At 43.5% G+C, this 23,490-nt stretch overlaps 2 protein-coding genes across 3 annotated transcripts; both read right to left on the bottom strand.

Moving 5' to 3' along the window:
• Window positions 1-232: 232 nt before the first annotated feature.
• Window positions 233-1,739, bottom strand: LOC124683169. 2 transcript variants are annotated; one of them, XM_047217734.1, is made up of 3 exons: window positions 1,409-1,739; window positions 895-1,135; window positions 233-342 (listed from the first exon to the last, which is right to left on the bottom strand). In XM_047217734.1, the coding sequence occupies exons 1-3, from the start codon at window positions 1,517-1,519 to the stop codon at window positions 332-334; spliced, it is 363 nt and encodes a 120-aa protein (XP_047073690.1). In that variant the 5' UTR covers window positions 1,520-1,739; the 3' UTR covers window positions 233-331. The 2 variants fall into 2 exon arrangements, with proteins under 2 accessions (XP_047073690.1, XP_047073691.1); XM_047217735.1 differs by having other exon boundaries at window positions 283-371.
• Window positions 1,740-2,136: 397 nt separating this feature from the next.
• On the bottom strand, window positions 2,137-6,285 carry LOC124683168 (3-hydroxyacyl-[acyl-carrier-protein] dehydratase FabZ-like). The gene is made up of 4 exons (XM_047217733.1): window positions 6,096-6,285; window positions 5,958-6,018; window positions 3,382-3,526; window positions 2,137-2,653 (listed from the first exon to the last, which is right to left on the bottom strand). Exons 1-4 carry the CDS (start codon window positions 6,268-6,270, stop codon window positions 2,402-2,404), a joined length of 633 nt encoding a protein of 210 aa, XP_047073689.1. The 5' UTR covers window positions 6,271-6,285; the 3' UTR covers window positions 2,137-2,401.
• Between the last annotated feature and the right edge of the window lie 17,205 nt (window positions 6,286-23,490).

The following is a 23,490-nucleotide window of genomic DNA, read 5'->3' as shown; positions in this document are numbered from 1 at the left end:
ATTTTGGCAGTATGGTAACTTCTGTGCCGGAATTGAACGTGAAATAACATGGAGTCAGCCATAACAGCTTGTGTTTCTTCAATGTTGCTACTCACAATCATGTATTGTAATATGAGGGATTCGTCTTTTTTATCAGCTCCGGAGTCCTTTCATTTTTATACAGCAAAAAAAAAAAAAATATAGAGCACAAATCTCTACCACTATATAAATGTAGCATTACACTGCAATAACATGAATATACATGCTCTACGCTCTATCTATTCTGGCTACATCTCATCAAGGATCCAGTTTCCGCAGGATATTTTCTTTTCTGTCGAGTGCCATTCAGAAGTCAGAAGAAACCTGCAATTAGTAGGGTATTCAGAATTCACCTGGCCAAGGAAAAAAAAAACTTTCACTCTCCAAGAATTTTTGGATCAGGATCCAGCATAATCTAGGATACAACATACCTATAGATAAACTGCACTAGACATGCAAACAACATGCTACCGTCTTATATTTTTTCTCATGGATTGTTAGATATATGTCAAACATGTGTATACGTTGTGCTACAGCAAGACTTGTAATTGGCGTAAGGTTTGATGTTTCAGTCGAACACGTTTAATCTGGGTCTAATACATGAAGAAGACACAATGGGTAAAAACGGACTAGACAAAAGCTGATAAGAGATCGCGAGGGGATGGTCCTGCGACATGTTGTCTGATGACCTAGCTTTGTAGTCGGTGTATGATGTCCATTTAGTACAAGGAGATGAGAGCCCGTACGGAGTAGGCGAGTTCGCCAAACCTCGCTAATAAATCTCTTTATCGTGTTGTGATTGCTTGTCTTTATATGATCATACGCCTCAAATTTCTAACATGAACAATGTTGAAATTTGAGATGATTGTCGCAAACCTGAAAAGAAGGAAACGTTCTGGCACGGCTGGTGCTGCTGGCCATCTGTGTCCATCTCCATGTCCATGGGTGCCTGTGCCGCAGCGCTCTGATCTTCACTGACCTTGGATGGTGGCTCTGAAGATATGCCCACGGATACGATGTTCACCTTGTCATGGATGATGGTTGGCGCAGTAGCAGTAGAAGTTGGAGCATGCACCAGTGGTTCATCCTCTTCCATCATGTCCAGGGTTTTTCTGTCCTTTCAATACAAATTAATGCACTATTATGATGAATTGAGTTGAGTTAATCCTAGCTAGCTCGCTAGATATGAAGTTGACTTAATCAGCTGTAAGGTGCAAGGCCAACAAGTTCTTAGGATCATCTTCCATCTCATATGGTATTACTAATGCTAATTAGTCCGATTATATATAGTTCTCCATGCTTACATAATTTAACTCAGTTGTTTCTACCTAAACTCATGAAACAAAACTGTAAATATGCTCAACAGAGGACACTATCTACCATACCATACCTGAAGATGTAGTCTGATCCTCTTAGGATCAAGAAAGATGGAGAATCCATGGCCGCCCACCACCTCAGCATCTTTCCTCTTCATGTTCATCGGCGCCGCAAGGTCAGCCATTCTTCCTCAGGAGTCAGGACGAACTCAATTCAAGGTATTACTACCTTGTAATGGCGCCCGGGGAAGAGAGATGACCATTGAGCAAGATAAGCTTGGATCCTCGAGTTAGCTTCCCAAAGCCAGAATAGTTTTACTACCATGTTGATGTACACCCGTCAATTGACTAATCCTAGTTGCCGATTTTGCGTGTTCATTTGGCCTCTAATGGCCTCTTGATAAAATAAAGACGGCTCTGCAGCAGAGGGAACAAATGACAATTCGGTGCTAGTGGTATGCCATAAACACGATGCTGACTCGTTGAGAACATCCTCTTACCTGGATGCTGATGCAGCTTAGAAGATAAGGTCAAGAAGCTTAGCACCACCATCGCTATGCTCAATAAATAAACGATTAAAAATCATTTTAATGCCGAGCTCTGCCTTACTTATTTATACAACATAATGTGAAGTAAGCATGTGACAGCTGAAAGGAAAATCATGGAAACTGTTATTGATATTACCACAGAAAAGCTCAACAGGAAGTGCTGTCAGTTGACATGCCATAAATATGACAGAAATGGAGAAGAGTTTTTGATCCATGAGACCATGTCATGCCACAATGCATATAGACAATCACCAAGCACAATCGAACAATCATAGTTTATTCCACCAAACGACTATAGAACAGATTGTAACCTTGCATTACAACAGCAACATAGCTCGACTCGGCCCCAACAGGCCAAAACTACGTGCATATGGTGCATTACACAACTATACCTTAATGTAAAAGATTGCCTCACATGTTGTAAGTTCAGTTGACAGCTCAAATCTCTCAATAAATGGACCATGTCCCATTCTAATCAGATTTCCCGAGAAGATCATACACTGCCAGGTCTCTTTGTGTTTACCCGGTCGCGCTAATAAGGAGGAACTCCCCCTCACATACCACGTCGCCACCCACATAAGCTTTTCCTTCCATCTTTGCAAGTCCAAATCTCTTTTGGTACTTGGTCAGGGTCATTCTCATGACCAGAGTGTCCCCAGCAATTACTGGCTTCCGGAACCTCACCTTATCAACCCCTGCGAAAAAGAAATTGTCTTGGGATCCGCCAACTTCAGGTTGCAACATGACAATACCTCCAACCTGGGCCATAGCCTGTGTATAAAGGTACAAGTCTCCCATGTGAGGGCAATTAAGAACATGTCTAGATGATGCTAGAACAACAATAATAAATTCAGAGTCAGCTATCGATGATCTAGCCATTTTGCTCAGCAGAATACATACTACTACTGAGAGTCTGAAACAACCATAGTCCATACATATCATCAGGTATTGGTTCAGATCGACATCATCTGTATAGAACACTGTAGCTGTAGCTAAATCTTTATAATAAAACATATAGATGCTACATATCACTTATGATGGTTATGGATTTATGGTTCACTATAAGTAAGTTTGTGTCTGAAAACCCTTTTGGAAATCAACTCCTTCCTCATCAGAGAGAACAAACCAATCTATGCAGTAAGATTACTACAAATGGCGGTTTCCTCATTGAGTTCAGTAAAGTATACACATGAAATTAGTAAAACATGTATTAAGAAGAAAAAAACAGTTGCACAGGGATATGGTCATATGGATAAACCATGTTTATCATATACCATGACATAGTTGGATAGAATTATTAAACTAAGATAGAATGTGGTAAAAGCGAACTAAGTTGCAGGATTCTAAATTAAACAAATACTTTGCTCGACCACAAATGTACCGGTATCATGATGGGTGATGTAAAGACAACTTAATTATCCCTTAAGAAACAGTAAATCAAGAGATTAGACAAGATGACTCGGGATGGAGATTCAGCGATACAGAGATTCAGTGCATACCTCAACCATGAGAACACCAGGCATTATGGGTCTCTCTGGGAAATGCCCAGGGAAGAAGTTGTCATTTATCGTGACATTCTTGATTGCAACAGCATATTCTCCTGCCTTGTACTCGATCACTCTATCTACCAAAAGGAATGGGAACCTAACATGCAGATCAAAATTCATAGGAAGTTAGAAAAGGAGTAGCAGAACAGTTGCATACTCACGTAAGCATATTTTCTCTCAGGTAGTAGGCTACAACATGTCAAGAATATAATGCTTTTACGGTTTTACCATAGCGCATATATTATGAATTAGCCAAAAGCATCATGCTACATTGAATTAAAGGTGGTGTCCTGGAATGCATGCAGTCAAACGAGTTCAGCTTTGCCAGCAATACCTTTGTGCGCATATAGACCAGCCTTACAAAAATTATACGAGAAGATTTTCCTTGAAAAAAATGCTGATAATACTATAATTTCATTCTTACTGAATAAAGTGCATTCGAAGTCAAAGTTGTTTTTGGAAACCACGCCAACACCTAAAATGCTATCTTTAGTGATGGCACGGGAGGTAGTAATAGTAACACCAGTACAATGCAGCAGATCGCCAACTCAAAGATCCATGGTGGCTTCATCCTAAATTATTGATATGATATTAGTTCCTTTCAATATATTGATCACAGATTGCACACGCAACAACATGAACAGAATCCTTTCCAAGAATTATACTGACACGCTATGTATGCCGAAGATGAAGACCTGCCTGAGGCATGTCCTTCTTGATCTGGCCAGAGTGTTGAGTTCCGGAAGGCTCCGCCGGCGAATGTAACCGTGCACCTCTTGCCTGGAGTTTGCTGGATCGGGTGGTATATTCGGTCGTGCGCACCCATGCTTTTATTCCGGCCGTTTGGTTCTGGAGGGAGCGGCACGAAGCTCGGTTCTTTCTTGCCATTCTTGCCATCAGGTGACTTTTTGGTCCATAGTGAAGTCAGAGGCGGAGAATATCATGAAGGCCGGATTGGAGGACTAAAAATGGAGGTTCAAGTCTCTACACTGATGAGGGACTTGCTTGGTGTTCTGGACTTCGCAGCAGCAATATGAATGTAGGGGCGGCAACACAGGTGAACTTCAAGAGTCTGACCTCTTAGGGTGAAAATCCATTGTCTGGCCTTAATTGGTTGTGCCTTAATTGAGAGCGGGGACTATCTTCAGGGTGAAAACCTAAGATCTTTGATCTAGCGACGATGGCGCTTGTGCACTGTTCCCTTCTTGGAGGCGTCGCTTTTGGAGAGTCTGAAGTTCAGGTGTTGTCTTGGTGGTGGATGTATTGTTGTTCTTAGGGCCGGAATATTGTAGAGGGACTTTTATTTCTTAGTTTCTTTTTCTGTTTTTTTGTCTGCGTGCATCCGTACTACCATTAGGGTATTACGTTGTTGCAGAGGCTGGGTGTATTTGGTATCTTCATGATATTAGTATATTCCCTTTATCGAAAAATTTAATACTTCAGTATTTTTAGAAACTAAAGTATTCTGTGAGTACTTCGATAATACTGTGGTGTCAAACATAGCCTAAGAGATAACATGCATGTTTGCGACATAGCTGAGTATCCATATTCCTCATCATCATCTGTAAAATACTAGGACGTTAGGGGCATGAGCCAGCTAGGTGACCCCGACATACTGACACGCATTACTTCTTACAAAACTCAAAGAAGCGTGATCTAGGAGTATTGGGCATCGAGGAATTAAAGTGTTTACCAAACACTACGTCGATCTACCACCCACACTTCAGCAGGTAGATGCCGTACTTGGTTTTTTCGCAGGACGAAGCCAGACGGTTCAACTTACTTCCGCAACGCCGCTCATTCGAACCAGCTGTGTCTGTGCCTACGTATTGAATCATCTCCTTATCTTAGTTGCCTATGGAGTAGGATTCAAACCATTCAAGTTCTGAATGAAAATAGATATCAAGTCTACGACTATATAACTTGTAGTGACTAATATCAACTCGCACACACTCTACACAGATATACTAGGAGTTTTGAGAAGAGACTCGCATTGTTTGGTTAAGCTGCAGTAGGTAGTACTACAAAGCAGTGTGAGCCTCGAACCATATGTTCATATAGAGGGCAGGGAGGGGTTGAGAAAAAACGACGAAGTTGTACTGGGTAGTTGAAGTTATTTAGACGAATTTACATGAGCTAGACAGAGAGGAACACGTGTGCTAATTTGTCACTTACTGTGCATGTACGAGAACCTTATATGCTGCACTTACAATGGCGGTTGACTGGGGCACCAATGTTTTTCGGCCAACATTAGTTGTAGCTTGAACTGTGAGGAATACTCATATAGCTGTTGCTTAAGTTTTGAGGAATGCTCATGTAGATGTAGCTTAAGTTTTGAGGAATGGTCATATAGTTGTATTTGACCCTAGGGTCACCTGGAGTAGTCTGGACTGCATAAATGCAAATATGCAGATATGTTGCAAGCGATTTCAACTAAGTGAATATAGAAGGAAACATAAGCAAGTAATCCTGGAAATATATCCAGCAGGAGCAGCCATCAGAGTGCTCTGAGCGAGCCATCAGCTCACCTGTGGGGCAGGATCTCGCGGATCTGGTTGATGTCCATGACGGTCGGGTAGGCAGCGATCCCTGCAAGCGCGCGCGCACACACACGGTCAGACGGCGTTGCGGGTGACAACAGAGGGAAAGGGAGGAAGGGGACCGACTCTTCTCGATGGGGAGTTCCTCCTCCGCATTGTCGCCGGCAGCCGCGCGGCGCGCGACGAGGCGCTGCCTGGGCGCGGCGCGGGGGAAGGCGACGCGGCCCTGTCGGGGCGCGGCGGAAGGGAGCGCGGCGCGGCAGGCGGATCTGGACACGGACACGGCGGCGGCGGTCTCCATTGGCGCCGCGGGGTGGAGGTGGGAGTAGTAGATTGGGGGTGGGGGCGGCTGGCGATGGGTTGGCAGCGAACAGTGCGTGCTTCAAATCGGGGGTGGCGGCGATAGGAACGAGGACAGGGTTTTTGGCTTGGCCAGCGGACCTCCCAAAGCCTCCCCTCGGTTTTGGATTCTGCCGCTGTTTTGGTTTGCATCGGCGATCTGATCCTGGCGACTAACAACTTTTAGTTGATGTTCAGAAGAAAAAGATTAACTGAAGCATAATGTTTATAGAACCATTATTAGAACCTAAAATATTTTTACATCGCTGCAATAATAAATATAAATATTTTTTGTACTTACACGCATGGGTATGGCTAGTTCCATCACCGACCGTTTTGCTTTAGGATTCAAACAAAAGGAGAAAAAAAGGAGCTACTTTTCCATCTATCACGGCGAGCGAAAATCTCGATTAATAAATCGACGGTGACATCCATGTGTGTGTACAAATCCATTCTCCACTAATAAATTTATATGTTGTATACTAATAATTACATTCATACTGACTCACAAAAAATGACAGAAGAAACACAACATATGAATCATTACAGTGTAAAAACACAATAAATAGGTACTCCTTATTTTACATCGTATTTTAATATATCACGTAAAAATTACATCATATCTATATTTTCTTATGTTCTTGTCAACTTTCAAAGTAAGATAAAATTTACGTGATATACAAAATAACGTACGGTTGCAAAGAAATAGAGTGGATGTAAAATAACTATTCTGCATCTGGGATCCTGGTATACCCAGATCTTTGTTGATATATATACTCAAGGTAGGACTACAATCATCTAAAAACTTCTAATTGCAGCTTAAAATATCTTTTAATTGAAGAATGATCTTTATTGATATGTCTTGATTATGTTGTTTGGTTTGGAACAGAAATCTAATCCTTACAACTAACAACTTCTACTTGAAGAATGATCTTTATTGCTTTATACTGCAGTTCTCTAGTACACGTAAAATGGTCGTAGAAGACAATCCCCCCTTTTTTTTAGCTTCTCTATTTCAACTTAGCAATCTCCTGATTGCTAAGTGTCATTTCTCTTTGTTCCGACTTAGCCATCATCTCGCATGAAATTGCTAAGATTACACTATTACATGCGCACTTATATGTATAGCATATTTTACATTAAAAAGGAACCCCACTAAACAAGAATTACATAATTAGAAGAGATGTCGGCTCAAATAGTTAAGATAACATCAACCCGCAAGTGCTAAAGTGAGTCTACCCTAGATCAAAGAAAAAAAAACTTCTTTCTTGTTTGGTGGGAAGAAATTTGAGATGCAAGTTCCGCACAATAAGTACTCTCTCGCGGTTGAATTTGGATTTCATGTACTAAAATTCTCCTCTTTGCAAACATTGTGATGATTACTAATTTTTTTTAGCAAGGTCTCTCGATTTCCCAACACATCTTTTAGATCCGGGTATTGTCCTCTTTGTCACTTTGCAAAGATAAAGTGAACATTTGGTAATCAATGCATATAGATGTCTATTTTAAAGTACGTAATTAACGAGCATTATATTGATCTGCTTGGAGCTCCTCTTATTATCATCCTTATCAATGCCACATTGGCACACACATCCTTGTTGAAACGTGAGGAAACAACAAATTGTCACATTCATGGGCCTCCATACGGATGCATGGCCATGTTGCTATCTGCCGAGGAGAGGGGTTCTCCCGGTAGCCAGCCCTACCACCCGGTCACCTCTCCCTTACTTTTTTTTGGTTTAAGATTCTTACCGAGATTATTTTTGTGGGACATTGTTGATTCACGGGAAAGAAGTATTGCAGGAGGTTGTCTCACAAGTCACAATTGTTAAGTAAAATGGTGAGAAAGTAATTGAGAAACCACACACAACGCAATGACATGGCAACCGCGTTGGTCGATGACATATCCACACAATCAACAAGCCACTCAATCCAATTGTCCTCGCTCTAGAGCATAAACATCAATTGGCGAAACCGTACACTATTGGTGCTCTATTACATTAAAAGGTCATGAACCAGGCATGTAAAAATATTATCACATATATCATACATTTGTTAACTTCCTGAGTTTTTCATGCAGTTATTTTCCATTCCCATAGTAGGTTACTGAACAAGACAAGATCATGTGCCATCCCGCGTCACATGCACCACGTGAGACATTATAGTTACATAGGAAGAATGGCAAAACCGCCGAGATGAAGTTCCTAAAAATTAAAGGCACTAAACCAGTGGTGGCGCGTCATGGAGGCCAACCTGGGAGATGGACTAGTCTTCTCAAAGTGAAAATCATTTTTTATCAGCTTATCTCATTCACAGATCTGCTACATAATGATCTAATGAGAAGATTTAGTTTCACTAGTCCATACTACCACGGCAGTTGATATTTGGCCCTGACTAATATTTTAGTCACACTCCGCCACTGCACTAAACCTATCATCAAATGTTTTCACGATGAACTTGCTTGTTGGCACAATTTATAGAAGATGGAGCATATGTTTTTTTGTGCCATGTTTCATGGAAAGAGAAGCTTATAATTTATATATGGATGTTGGTAAAAAGACATGGGTTCCCACAAATAGTGATTTTGCTTGTAAAGTCAGCCAATATCCACCATCATAAATACATCTCGATCATATATGCATTGTGTTTTTGAGCTACTACCTCTCGTAGTTGTATTGATGTCAATCAAGTGTAAGTGGATGACGGTTAAAACAAGAAAGGACTATAAACTTGATTGCCTTTGTTAGATGAGCTTTTAATATTTATAGTATGACGATATGCCTTGACCAAATATAAATAACACATAGTTGAACAGCCATGCATACTACGGTGAAGCTAAGATATGTCTACGGAGTATTTACAGGAATCCCTCGATGAAAATCTCAACATGAAAAGATAGGCTTGGGATGCATCCAGAATTTCCTCAGTTGGGCAAGAAGTAGTTTAAGACATACTAGAAGAAAAAGCACGCTTCGCCGCGCCGTCTGCATGATGTCCTGGCACAACGTGACTGCCATGGTAGACCTGTCAGCATACCGCATTTATGTTCTCTAAAAAAATTCAATTAAAAAGAGTCAAAATTACTATGAATTCTCCACTCTAATTTGCGTTTATAATTAGGTTTCTATAACCGTCGGTCGATAACATGTCTCCTTACAACGATCTTGGTCATCCACGCTCCACTCCACACCACTCCACACAATATAGAACAAACAGAAACATGAATTTCCAAAACACCAATTTCCAAAACACCAATCGTATATAGCGATGCATACCAAAATTCTTGTAGTAGTCTAAACCTAAACCATTTGAGACCATAAATGCTTAATAAAATGGAAAATAACCTAGAAAAACATTAGTAAAACAAACCAAGGTAAACTCTAATCTACGGTACACCCTTGCAGATTTTCTCATCACGTAAGAAAAAATTATTAACTGAAAGTGACATGATGCCTAACTCCGCAACAAAATCAGAAATGCAAGAATTGTAACACTCGAAAATATTCACCGGTGGGATTTTAGCACCAAAACCGACTAGAGTGACCTCCCATTGCTGAAGCATGAAAAGCAGAGATGATTTGAGTTTGGAGGCCAACATTAGCCCCTATCCAGACCTTGTCATGATGTCTGATAATACCATCTTGTAAAGTCAAACCTTGAGCATTAGAACCACTGATAGCTAACTCCTGTAACAAGCCTTGGGCATGTGGATCCACAGCATAAGAATGAAGCGTGCCAATTGCATGTGCTTTGATTTTTTTCTTTTACTTCACTCTTGTAGATCACGAGGTAATTGTTTGCACAATGTTTTATTTGATTTTATGTTTAATTTGTTTCATCCATGCAACTGCATTAGTACATATTGTACACGTCTATCATAATGGATATAACCAGAAGATGACATCACTAAATGTACATATGTCATCTGCTTAATTAGTGTAGCAAACATACCAAAAAAGGGCCTCGCCCGGTCACTCTTCACTTATAAGAGAAATCCACATTGTCGGACTATTGTCATCTCTAAGAAGTTCAAAACCAGCCTCTAAAGGAAACTTACAGATAGCATCACAATTTTCCTAACTATCTTATTTTGTACTAAATCCGAGTCAATTAAAAGGGATCGGAGGGAGTATTAGATTTCACATATCATGTGGCTCCAGACTCTTCTAGTCTAGATTATCCAAGCATCCACCCACTTTGAAGAGTCTCTGAGTTCAATGTGTTGGTCATGAAAATGCACATACCACTTGATCAAGCCGTGATTGGCAATCCAAAACCTTTATGCACTTCACGAGTTGCTCTTTCTTCCTGAAATGCCATAATCTGGCTTGGATCCTTCAATCACCTGCACCAGATCATCTAATTTTGCCAATATGTAAGTAATCTGACGCGACCCTGGCGTGGCACCGCGGAAGGGAGCGCGGCGCGGCAGGCGGATCTGGACACGGACACGGCGGCGGGGTGGTCTCCATTGGCGCCACGGGGTGGAGGTGGGAGTTGTAGATTGGGACGCGGTGTGGGGGCGGCTCGCGATGGGTTGGCAGGGGACAGTGCGTGCTTCAAATTGGGGGTGGCGGCGATAGGAACGAGGAGGGTGGGACAGGGTTTTTGGCTTGCCCAGCGGACCTCCCGAAAGCCTCCCTCTTCCTCGGTTTTGGATTCTACCACTGGTTTGGTTTGCATCGGCGATATGATCCTGGCGGCTAAGGGCATGTACAATGGACTGACATCAGCCTTTTCTTAGCCTAGCCACGTAGGATTTTTGCTTAGTTGGAGGAGAGAGAAGTAAGAAAGAGATGGCTGCCTTCCCTTAGCTAAGAGATCCATCTCTTAGAAATAAGAGAAGGCTATTTTATGCGTTGTACGATATGTCTTCCCTTAGCAAATTAATTTCTTACTAAAAATTAATTATTTATCATTAATTGCTAGGGATGACAATAAGAGATAATGCATTGTATGAGTTATCTCTACGGCTTTCTCTAGATGACGTGGAAGTGTAAGAGAAGACATGCCTTCTCTATCATTGTACATGCCCTAACAATTTTTAGTTGATGTTCAGAAAAAATTAATTGGAGCATAATTTTTATAGAACCATTATTAGAACCTAAAATATTTTCACATCGTTGCAATAATAAATGTAAACATTTTCCGTACTTACACGCATGGGTGTGGCTGGTACAAATCCATTCTGTGATAATAAATCTATATAGGTTGTAAACATATTATGACATAGGAAGAATGGCATAACCGCCAACATGAAATTCCCAGAAATTAAAGGGACAGTGAACCTATCATCAAATGTTTTCATGATGAACTTGCTTGTTGGCACAATTTATAGAAGATGGAGCATATGTTTTTTTGCCATGTTTCGTAGAAACAGAAGCTTATAATTTATATATGATGTTGGTAAAAAGACATGAGTTCTCATTGGCATAATCCAATTTTCGAAGAGTGGAGTGACAACTAAACTAGTTCTCCGTCGGCCCAGAATTAGCAAAAGTATCTAAAAACACCTTATATATGCCTAACAGCCTAGTAGCACTAATGGGCATGTTAGTATGTTGACCAATAGCGAGAGAGCTAGAGCCTCCATAGATACACAAATCTCCGTTTTTAAGGGAAACTCAAACGCGCTGACCTATTTTGAATACAAATTATATTTGTTTCGGTCTGTTTGAAGGGTGATGCGGACAGACTACTGACCCGTGCCCGCCTGTTCCAAGACATATCATCCCACGGCTCCCCCTCATTTAATATGGTTTGCTCTTCTGATTTTTGCCATTTTGTCCATTTTCAAATGATAGATAAACTTAAAAGAAAATTATGCACACCACCGTCGCCCGGTTTCTGAGACACCGGCATTGCGGTTTCTCAAAAACATTGGCGTCTCTCCCTATGATGAAATAACTCCGGCGACAAACCTACAACACAACAACCACCTAATATATCCCCTCCCGATGATCCACTTGCGCTACCACCTCCCTTCTCCTTCTCACTGCACCATGCACCACCGCTGCCATGGATAGGAGCATGTTGTCCTTCTACGAGACCACCGATTTCGCCGCACACGACATACTCGCATCGCCAAAGGCGTCGGTTCCGAAAGGTCATGCCATCATCTTGGGAGGGCTGTCGTGCCGCTAGTCCGCACCAGCAAGAACGGCGGGCATGTGATATTTCACCGCACGAGGAAGCACTCACTGGATCATTGAGGCGACCCTCGATACGTATACGATAGTGATTATTGGTCCAAGCTCTTCCATTAGTAGCGAGAGGTGGTTCTCAACCGCTTCAGGGTCGAGCATCCATCACTTCTTTATTTTAAATGCTTTCAAGTTGAACTAGGCTGTTGGCACAATTATAAAGGATGGAGCATGTGTGGTTTTGCCATGTTTTATAGAGGGAGAAGATTATGAATTACATACCATGTCACCATGTCGGTAAGGAAAACATGAGTTAGCCAACAAGCTCGCAATAGTGAATTTTCTTGCAAAGCCAGCCAATACACACCACCGGAAATACGTACATCGCAATAACATATACATTGTATTTTTTGAGCTAGCTACCTCTCCTAGTTGCAATGACATCAACCAAGTGCAGGTGGTGAGAGAGCTATAATATAAAAGGACTGTAAACTTGATTTCCTTCGTTAGATGAGCTTTTAATATTCATAGTACTACGATAAGCCATGACTGAATATAAATACCACATGGCTGAAGAGCCATACCACACTGAAGCTAGGATATGTCTATGGAATATTTACGGGAAATCCCTCCATGTAAATTTCAACATGACAAGATAGGTTTGGGATGCATCGGAAATTTGCACGCCACCATATTCAGCTATTAGGTAAGCATGAAATAGGTCAAGACATATATGATTTAGTAGACGAGGTGTGGCCGATAATTCTGAACCCATGAGGCTGAAATTTGCACATTGCTCCACTATCTAAATACATATATTTTCGACCCCACTATGTCATCATTTTAGTAGAACAAAAAAATCAGTGAGGCCAGTATAATTCTATGTTCACACATTATTACCAGCATATGTTCATATGTACATTTGTATTCTTTGCAGGCGGCGAGAATTTAAAGGTCAGCGATACTAATGAGTTGGCTATGCTCGACCATTTGTCTCCATTGGCGCCGTGAGGTGGAGGGTGGCAACATGCAGTAGATTGGGGGTGGGATGTGGGGGCTCGCGAGTGCGTGCGTGCTTCAAATCGGTGGTGGCAGCGATAGGAACGAGGGTGGGAGGGACATGGTTTTTGGCTTGGGCAGCGGACCTCCAAAGCGTCCCTCGGTTTTGGATTCTGCAGCTCTTTTGGTTTGCATCGGCGATCTATCCTGGCGACTAACAACTTTTAGTTGATGTTCATTAAAAAAATTAATTGAAGCATCATCTTTATAGAACCATTATTAGAACCTAAAATATGTTGAGAACCAACCTGGTTGGATAGTTAGAAGGCAGTGACACCTTCAACCTACCACAATTCAAATCCCATATTTGGTGTATCGTTAAAATGAAGAATTTTATTCAGTGGGAGCTGATATTCCCGTCGACAGCGAGGCGCCCGTGGTGACTTCAGCAATCTCAAGATCCGTCGGATCAATTTCTTGGACTCAGTCTCTCGGAGGTGCTCATAGAGGTAGGGTGTGCGTGCCTTCATAAGGGCGAGTGTATGTACGTATGTTTGAGCCTCTATACTGTATTTCACAAAAAGAAACCTAAAATATGTTTACATCACTGCAATAATAAATATAAATATTTTTTTGTACTTACACGCATTGGTGTGGTAGGTACAAATCCATCCTCCAATGACAAATTTATGTTGTATACTAATAATTACATTCATATTGACTCATAAAAAAATGGAACCTATCCACACAATCAAGAAGCCACGCCATCCAATTGTCCTCGCTCTACATCATAAACATCAGTTGGCGAAACCGTACACTATTTGTGCTCTATTACATTAAAAGGTCACGATCCGGGCATGTAAACATATTACCACATATATCGTACATTGGTTAACTTCCTGAGTTTTTCATGCAGTTATTTTCCATTCCCATAGTAGGTTACTCAACAAGACAAGATCATGTGCTGGCCCGCGTCATGCACCACGTGAGACATTCTAGTTACATAGGAAGAATGGCATAACCGCAGAGATGAAGTTCCCGGAAATTAAAGACACTAAACCTATCATCAAATGTTTTCATGATGAACTTGCTTGTTGGAACAATTTATAGAAGATGGAGTATATTTTTTTTTTGCCATGTTTCATGGAAAGAGAAGCTTATAATTTATATATGATGTTGGTAAAAAGACATGAGTTCCCATAAATAGTGATTTTGCTTGTGAAGTCAACCAATATCCACCATCATAAATACATCTCGATCATATATTCATTGTGTTTTTGAGCTAGCTACCTCTAGTAGTTGTTTTGATGTCAATCAGGTGTAAGTGGCTGACAGTTAAAACAAGAAAGGACTATAAACTTGATTTGCCTTTGTTAGACAAGCTTTTAATATGTATAGTATGGCGATATGCCTCGACTAAATATAAATAACGCATAGTTGAACAGCATGCATACCACGATGAAGCTAAGATACATCTATGGAACATTTACCGGAATCCCTCAATGGAAATCTCAACATAGGTTTGGGATGTATCCAGAGTTTCCTCGGTTGGGCAAGAAGTAGTTTAAGACATATATGGTTCATTAGATATGATGTGACCACTAATTCTGAACTTTGAGGCTAAAATTTGAACATTACTCCGCTGTCTAAACACATATATTTTTGACGCCATCACACCATCGTTGTAGAAGGACAAAATACGCAACCAGGCCAGTGGTGACATAACGTAATTATATATTCACACTTTATTACAAGTATATTTATATGTATCTTGTATTCTCTGCGGGTGCCGGGAATTCAAAAGTTGGCAATACCACTGACTTGGCTATATATATGCTCTACCATTACTAGGACTGTATTAGTCAAGGTAGAAATGCAAAAAAAAAAAAAGTGTATTTACTTGCCTTGTGCTTGAGTTGTCCGTTAGTTGGGAACAAAATACAACCTAACAGTAGGTAGGGCGTTGTAGGTAACTTTTGTTTGCAAAACTGCATACTTTTTTAGTTTCTTGTATTGCTTCATCATCGAATAATTTATACTAGAGGGGTATTTTCCGTCATAGTGCGCTGATATAAAACACTGTTGGTCACCCCATAAGTCATTGTGGGATGAAAGAAGTGGGTTTTACTAGTTGACTAATAATTAACTCAGTCACCACACCAAGTGTCTCACCATTCGCCTCCGTGACCTTATCCCATTTCTGGTGCACCCCGATCAGACCCGCTTTATCTCCGGATGCTCCATCGCCGAGAATTTCGTCTACGCGGCTGACATTGTCCAGGCCTGCCACAAGAGATCCGCAACTGCGGCAGTCTTCATGCTTGACTTCCGTAAAGCTTTTGACTCTATCAGCTGGGAGGCCCTCGACAAAATTCTTGAGACCAAAGGCTTCCCAGAACTCTGGCGCGCTTGGATCAAGATGCTCAACGAAACCAGCCAAACCGCCTTTCTACTCAACGGCATCCCTGGGCGAGGGATTCAATGCCGCCGTGGCCTACGGCAGGGCGACCACCTTTCCCCCTTTCTCTTCAATATCGTGGCGGATGTGCTCCAGCAGATGCTTCTCCAAGCTTCTCGAGAGAGGCTTCTCCTCCACCCTCTTGTCGACGACCTTCTCTGCCCTGTCCTTCAGTATGTCGATGACACTCTAATCATCATTAGGGCCATTCCTGAACATGTTGCCAACCTCAAAAATGTTTTAGATCCCTTTTCTGCCGCTACTGGGCTTGTTATAAACTTTCATGAAAGCACCTTTGTTCCCATCAAAACTGATACTAATACTGCCTTGCCATGGCCGACAATTTTGGATGCGTTGTTTCCTCCTTTCCACAAACCTATCTCGGCCTTCCCTTGTCCACCCATAAGCTCCGCATCGCTGACTTCGCTCCGATTATGACCAAAAGTGACATACGGCTTTCTGGATGGAGGGGGCGGTGCCTCCCTATCGGTGGCCGACTGTTACTTGTTAACTCTATCCACACTGCTATGCTCTCCCACACCATGGGGGCTGGCCTCCTCCCTGTTGGGGTGGTTGAAGCCATTGACAAAAGGCGTCGGGCTTTCCTCTGGACCGGGGAGGAAACTTGCAACGGTGGCCACTGCAAAGTGGCTTGGTCTGAGGTCTGCACCCCCAAGCACCTTGGCAGTCTTGGAGTTCTCTCCCTCACAGCCCAAAACTCCGCCCTTCTCACCAAATTCCTGACCAAGTTGCACTCCAACTCTACCGCTCCTTGGGCATGTTGGTTCCATCGCTGGTACGGGTGGGGGGCCTCCCGCGACTTGGGAGACCACCACTACCTGGATACCTCGGTCTGGAAGGACATCATTACTGGTATTGAAAACTTTCGTGCCGTCTCCTCTGTCACTGTCGGCACAGGGGATGCCACTGCCTTCTGGCTCGACTCCTGGCTTGGCCGCTACTCTCTCCGTGAGCGCTTTCCCAACATGTTCTCCCACTCCTTGTGCCCTAACCTTAGTGTTGCTACTGCTCTTTCTGCTGGCATCAACCTTTTTCTTGTTCCTCGCCTCTCGCATGCTGCTACGGCGGAGCTTCGTGTCCTTGCCTACGACGTGAACTCGGTGGTCCTACGCCCGGATGTCTCGGATCTCCGTGTATGTCGTCTCACTAATAATAATATTTCGAACAAAAGTTTCTACACCTTTTCTTTCAGCAATCTGCAGATCGATGAGATAGCGACTATTGGTTGGAGTCGTGTTGCCCAGATTTTCTGCTGGCTCGCCAGGAAGAAGCGCCTCCCCACCAATGAGCAGCGGTTCTGACACCTTCTTAGCTCTTCTGCAACCTACATGTCTTTCCCCCAAGATGAGGATATGGACCACCTTCTACTTATGCCCTCGAGCCCGAGAGGTTTGGAGCTACTTTCATCGCGAGTTTGACACCCACGACACTCTTCGCTTCTTCGACTTCTGGCTGTCGCGATGCTGCACATATGAGAAGACCACTATTAACACGGCGATCGCCTGGAGTATCTAGAAGCGGAGGAACGCACTCGCCTTCAATGGGGTGGCGGAGCCCCTCTCCTTGGTTGTAAGGCGCTGCATTGAGGATGCTAGGCTTTGGGCCTACCGCTGTAGTACATCCTCCTCTTCCTCCCTTCTAAATTCTTGGTGTAACGGCTATGATCCGCCTTGAGATCTAGTGCGTTTTTTTCCTCTCTATCCTCTAAAACCAATTGTAATGCCCCTTGTAAAACTCTTTTGAGTGTTGTTATATGAGTTCAGGCTGGCGTAAGCCCGCCGTAGTCCAGGTAATTTTTTTTTAACTCAGTCAGCTAACGTTATTGAATCTTAGTTCTTATTACTAGCACAAATCACGCAGCAATCCAATGTTAGGAGTCATTTTTCTTAGTTGCAATTCATGCGCAAGTAGTATAATATCAGTTACAACTCATACACAAGTAGTATAATTTTAGTTGCAACTTATATTACAACTCATGGCTAGCCCAAATCACGATACAATCCAATTTTCGAAGAGTGGAATGAGAACTAAACTAGTTCTCCGTCGGCCCAGAATTAGCAAAAGTATCTAAAAACACCTTTTATATGCCTAAGAGCCTTGTTAGGATGTTGATCAATAGCGAGAGAGCTAGGGCCTCCATAGATACTGAAATCTCCATCTTTAAGGGGAACTCAAACGGGCGTTGACCTATTTTGAACATAAAATATACTTGTTTCGGTCCGTTCGAGGGGCGCTGCGTACAGACGGACTGACCCATGTCCGCTTGTTCAAAGACATATCATCCCACGGCGACCCTCATTTAATCTGGTTTGTTCTTCTGATTTTTGCCATTTTGTCCATTTTCAAATGATAGGTAAACTTAAAAGAAAATTACTCGGTTTCTGAGACACCGGCGTTGCAGCTTCCCAAAACATTGGTGTGTCTCCCTATGATGAAATAACTCCGGCGACAAACGTACAACACAACAACCACATATTATATCTCCTCCCGATGATCCACATCTGCTAGTCTTGCATGCGCTACCACCTCCCTTCTCCTTCTCACTCACCACTGCTGCCATGGATAGGAGCATGATGTCCTTCTACGAGACCACCGAGTTCTCCACACATGGTATCCTCGCGTCGCCGAAGGCGTCGGTGCCGAGAGGTCGGGCGATCAACTTGGGTGGGGTGCCAGTGCCGCTAGTCCCCACCAGCAAGAACGACGGGCATGCGATCTTTCACCACACGAGAAGCACTCAATGGATCATTGAGGCGACAATAGTGATTATTGGCCCAAGCTCTTCCATTAGTAGCGAGAGGCAGTTCTCAACTGACTCAGGGTCGAGCATCCATCACTTCTTTATTTTAAATGCTTTCAAGTTGAACTTGGCTGTTGGGACAATTTATAAAAGATGGATCGTGTGTGGTTTTGCCATGTTTTGTAGAGGGAAAAGATTATGAATTACATACTATGTCACCATGTCAGTAAGGAAAACATGAGTTAGCCAACAAGCTCGCAATAGTGAATTTTCTTGTAAAGCCAGCCAATACACACCACCGGAAATACATCTCAAATAACATATGCGTTGTATTTTTGAGCTAGCTACCTCTCATAGCTGCAATAACATCAACCAAGTGCAGGTGGTGAGAGAGCTAGAACATGAAAGGACTGTAAACTTGATTTCCTTCGTTAGATGAGCTTTTAATATTCATAGTACTACGATAAGCCATGACCGAATATAAATACCACATGGCTGAAGAGCCATACCACACTGAAGCTAAGATATGTCTATGGAATATTTACGGGAAATCCCTCTATGTAAATTTCAACATGACAAGATAGGTTTGGGATGCATCAGAAATTTTCACGCCACCATATTCAGCGATTAGGTAAGCATGAAACATGTCAAGGCATATATGATTTAGTAGTAGACAAGGGTGTGGCCAATAATTTTGAACCCATGAGGCTGAAATTTGCACATTGCTCCACTATCTAAATACATATTTCGACCCCACTATGTCATCATTTTAGTAAAACAAAAAAATCAGTGAGGCCGGTGATGACATAATATAATCATACATTATTACAAGTATATTTATATGTACATCTGTATTCTTTGCAGACGCCGAGAATTTAAAGGTCGGCGATACTACTGAGTTGGCTATGCTCGACCATTTGTCTTCAAACTAGAAGAGCTAGCTGGATTTGTCAAGGTAGAAGCGCGAAAAGCCCGATCTTGTTCGCTTGCGTTGTGCTTGAGTTGGTCGTTAGTTGGGCTCAATGTCTGGTTGTGCCTGTCACTGACCTTGTTGGAGGCTTTGTTTTGAGAGTGGAGACTATCTTCATGGTGAAAACTTAAGATCTTTGGTCGGACAACGACGATGCTGGTGCACTGTTTTTTTCTTGGAGGCGTCGCTTTTGAAGAGTCTGTATTTCAGGTGTGTCTTGGTGGTGGATGTATTGTTGTTGCTAGGCCTAGAATACTGTAGCGGGACTTTTGTTTCTTAGTTTTTTTTTAGCTGTGTGCATCCGTACTGCCATTATGGTGTTGCGTTGTTGCAGATGCTGGATGTAATTGGTATCTTTTAATATTAATATATTCTCTTTATCGAAAAAAAGTTGGGCTCAATGCCTTACTGACAAAATACAACCCAAACACTCGGTAGGACGCTCAAGATAATTGCAGTTTGTTGAACTGCATACTTTCTTGCATGAAGCAGTGTTGTCGAAAGAAAGAAGAAGCTCGTACGTAATTCCCCTGTCATTTCCGCCCCTGCCGTCGCGCTTGCTGAAGGAGCTGCGCCTCCTGTGTAATTTGCCTGCTTACCACATTTGAGAGATCACCGATGGGCTATACCTTCTTCGTTACCTTGATCTGAGATAAAACATTGTTGGTCACCCATTTGTCATTGTGCGATGAAAGAACTGGGTATTACTTGTTACTCCATCCGCTCTAAAATAGTCTACATTCTAAACCTAAAATTTGCTTTAAAATAATTTGCATTCTAGCTTCTAGTTAACAACAACATTTAAAATGAAGCGATTTTTCTCTTTCTATTAGACGTTGTTATTTTTAATGTAGCTTGAATTGGTTGTTCACACATCTAATCTATGTAGTACTACAAATAAATAAAACGCTATTTTATCTCATTTTTTAAATATAAATTAAATCAGAATGGAGGAAATGTCTAATAACACATTCTTTACATGCCTAACGGCTAACCACCTAGTAGCACTAACGGCTTGTTGGTACGCTGATCAATAGCCATAGCTAGAGACTCCACTGCTGGATCAATCTCCGCCTCTAAGTTGCGAACCTCAAATGGCTATTGGGTTATCTGAACAAAACACCTTGTTCAGAATCCAAATAAATGGCTCGCGTCCTTCCCTATCCATCCCTAGCCTGCTAGTCATATAGGAAACCCTTTTTTTTTTAAAAAAAAAAATATATATTATAATATTTTTACTACATAGGCTAGCCCTGTTCGGCTCGCTGCCGCACTACCGGTGCGGCCGAGGATTCCACTCGACGCTGGTGGGGTGCGGTGCACGTGAGGATTCCACAGCTGGATGGCCCCACGCCGCTGGCGGCTCTCTCCGCCACACGTGCCAGGCCGAGCTCGCGAGCACTCACTCTCCCATTGCCGAGGCCTCCGTGAGGTGGCGTTGCTCCTTGCGCATTTCCGCATTCTCCCTCACGGACATGGGCTCACTTGCGGTGAACTCGGGACGAGGGGGCTCCTCGGCAATGCCCACCATGAGGGGCTTAGGGTTGGCGGAATCCTGCAAGTTAGCACGAGACATCAGATACCAAACGAACAGAAGACGAGATTTTACCTAGGTTCGGTATCCTCGATGAGGTAAAACCCTTACTCCTGCTTGTCTGATCTTGATTTATCGATGAAAAAGGTTACAATGGAGCAGCCGATAGACTGCATTGCGGTGACCTCGCCGGAAGGCAAGGTTTCTAGAGTTTGGTGTATGCGGGATTGTGTAGGATGATTTCGATGTCCCCGGCAGGCCCTCTCCTGGCCTTTATATCGGAGGCCAGGTCCCAGGAGTCCTGCTCGGATTCGACTATGTTACAATGAGATCTAATCTAATCTTTCCTTATTCGACGTTTCCTTGTCTTTTCCATCAAGAATCCGTCTCCTTCTGCCTTTCCTTCATCGCAACTAACGTACTGGTCCATCATGGCCTGCAATGATCTTCATGAATCCCTTGTTGGACCGAAGAAGGTAGGCCGATGTTAGGTACCCAAAGGGTAATGCCCACATCACTCGGCTTCCTGGCGTGCGCGGAGCCGGACCAACCCATCGGGGGCGATATGCCTGTTCCCCCGCTGGTGATTCGCGTGCCACTCCCGGCTGCGCTCCTCCTCCTCCTGCTAGCATGCCCGCCGCTCGGGTGAGGGGAGCTGGAGCAGGTAGCATGCATCCGCTATGGCAACCAGCTCGGCCCTCCGCGTGATCAGGTCGCCTATGACCCGGCGGTCGCGCGGTCTCATGCTCGGTGGTAACGCGAGAGAGCTCGGCCACGTGCGCCTCGTGGCGGCGTTAACCTCCTCAAGTTCGCACTCGTGATGCACAGTCTCGAATGAGGCAACTAGCTCGGCTTGCTGGCCCGGCAGCGGTGCGTCCTCAGCAGCATCATACCATCCATCGTCGTCCTCCTCGTCGACGCCCTGGTCCACCTCCCACTGCTTCGTGTCCTCTGCCTCCCCCGGCCACCGCCACGAGCGCCACCTTGCGTTCCTCCAACGCACGCTGCTCGGCGGTCATCGGGTACCTCTCACGGGCTGTCAGGGTGAGCTTCGCCCAGGTAGTCTAGAGCTTGCAAGGCAAGGCGCGGAGGAGAGGGCGCCGGAGAAGGAAGATCGGGAAGCGGGCGTCTGTGGTTGACTGGTTGTATAGGAGGAGACCACATTTCATAGCAGGCATCCATGGCGGGAACGTGTACCGCGCCCGCTTGCTCGCATAGTCTACCATGGCTCGTCCCGTCAAGTATGCCATGATAGCGTCGGACAAGAAGGCGAGGCCACCTGGCGCCCAAATGGGTGGGCTACGTCTCGACCCAATGGTCACTCGAACGCCGCTCTGTCCGCCCACGTCCATGCGGACTCCCAAAACAAACCCAATAGGATAAAAAAATGTCCTATTTGCTCACCCGCGTTGGAGATGGTCTAATGCCTTGAGCCGCATAATATTAGTTAGAGCATCTTCAGTCGTGTCCCCTAAAGCGTTTCCAAAACTTTTTGGGAGGCACCGGACATTTAACCAGTTCCAGTCGCGCGTCTCAAAGGACCTTTTCACCCGGCGCGGCTCAATACGGTGCCCAGCGCTCGGAGGCCGTCACCGCTCCACTGGAGACGCTTCAAGCGTACCAGACAGAGCGCGAAGCGAGGCGAGGAGGGGCGGGCCTGATGCGTCATTGACACACGAACACAATCGCCTACCTCGTGACGGAAGTTATTGGCGCGCAACAACAATGCAGTTTCTATAAAGACACGTCTTGTAATGTAGGGTGAGCACCAACAATATTCACACCTTGTGTGGTACGCAGTGGTCATGCTGCCCTTAGCTGTGGAGGTGCACCGGGGTGAACCCCATCAATCAATCTTTTAGTCACGCAATCGGATGTGCCACAGTAAACACTCCGCTTGTTCTATCGATTGTCTTGTCTCGCAAAGGAAGACCGGTTTCCTGATGTGTTAGCCCTTTCCAGGGCCACGGCACAGAGGTGCCATCTCCACGGACGTTGATCAAAGGAATTACAATTACCTACCCATCAGCGTTCAAGGACGTCTGACAAGATTTATATTACCCATGTCCATACAAAATATCATAATTTTATCTAAATTTAGATGTATCTAGACACTTTTTAGCGTATAGATCCATCTAAATCTAGACAAATATTCGATATCTTTTTGTGGACGGAGGCAGTACTACACTCTGCAATGGATGCTTACACAAAATCCTAATTATATCCATTAACATTTTCCGTGTGTTCATGCTTAATATATTATGGAAGATGTTTCTTTATTATCGAAAACATAGTGAGTAGGAAATAGACTAATACA

Source organism: Lolium rigidum, chromosome 1 (genome assembly GCF_022539505.1).
Source record: "Lolium rigidum isolate FL_2022 chromosome 1, APGP_CSIRO_Lrig_0.1, whole genome shotgun sequence".
Classification (NCBI taxonomy): Eukaryota; Viridiplantae; Streptophyta; class Magnoliopsida; order Poales; family Poaceae; genus Lolium; species Lolium rigidum.
This window is presented reverse-complemented; position numbering and strand designations above follow the sequence as displayed.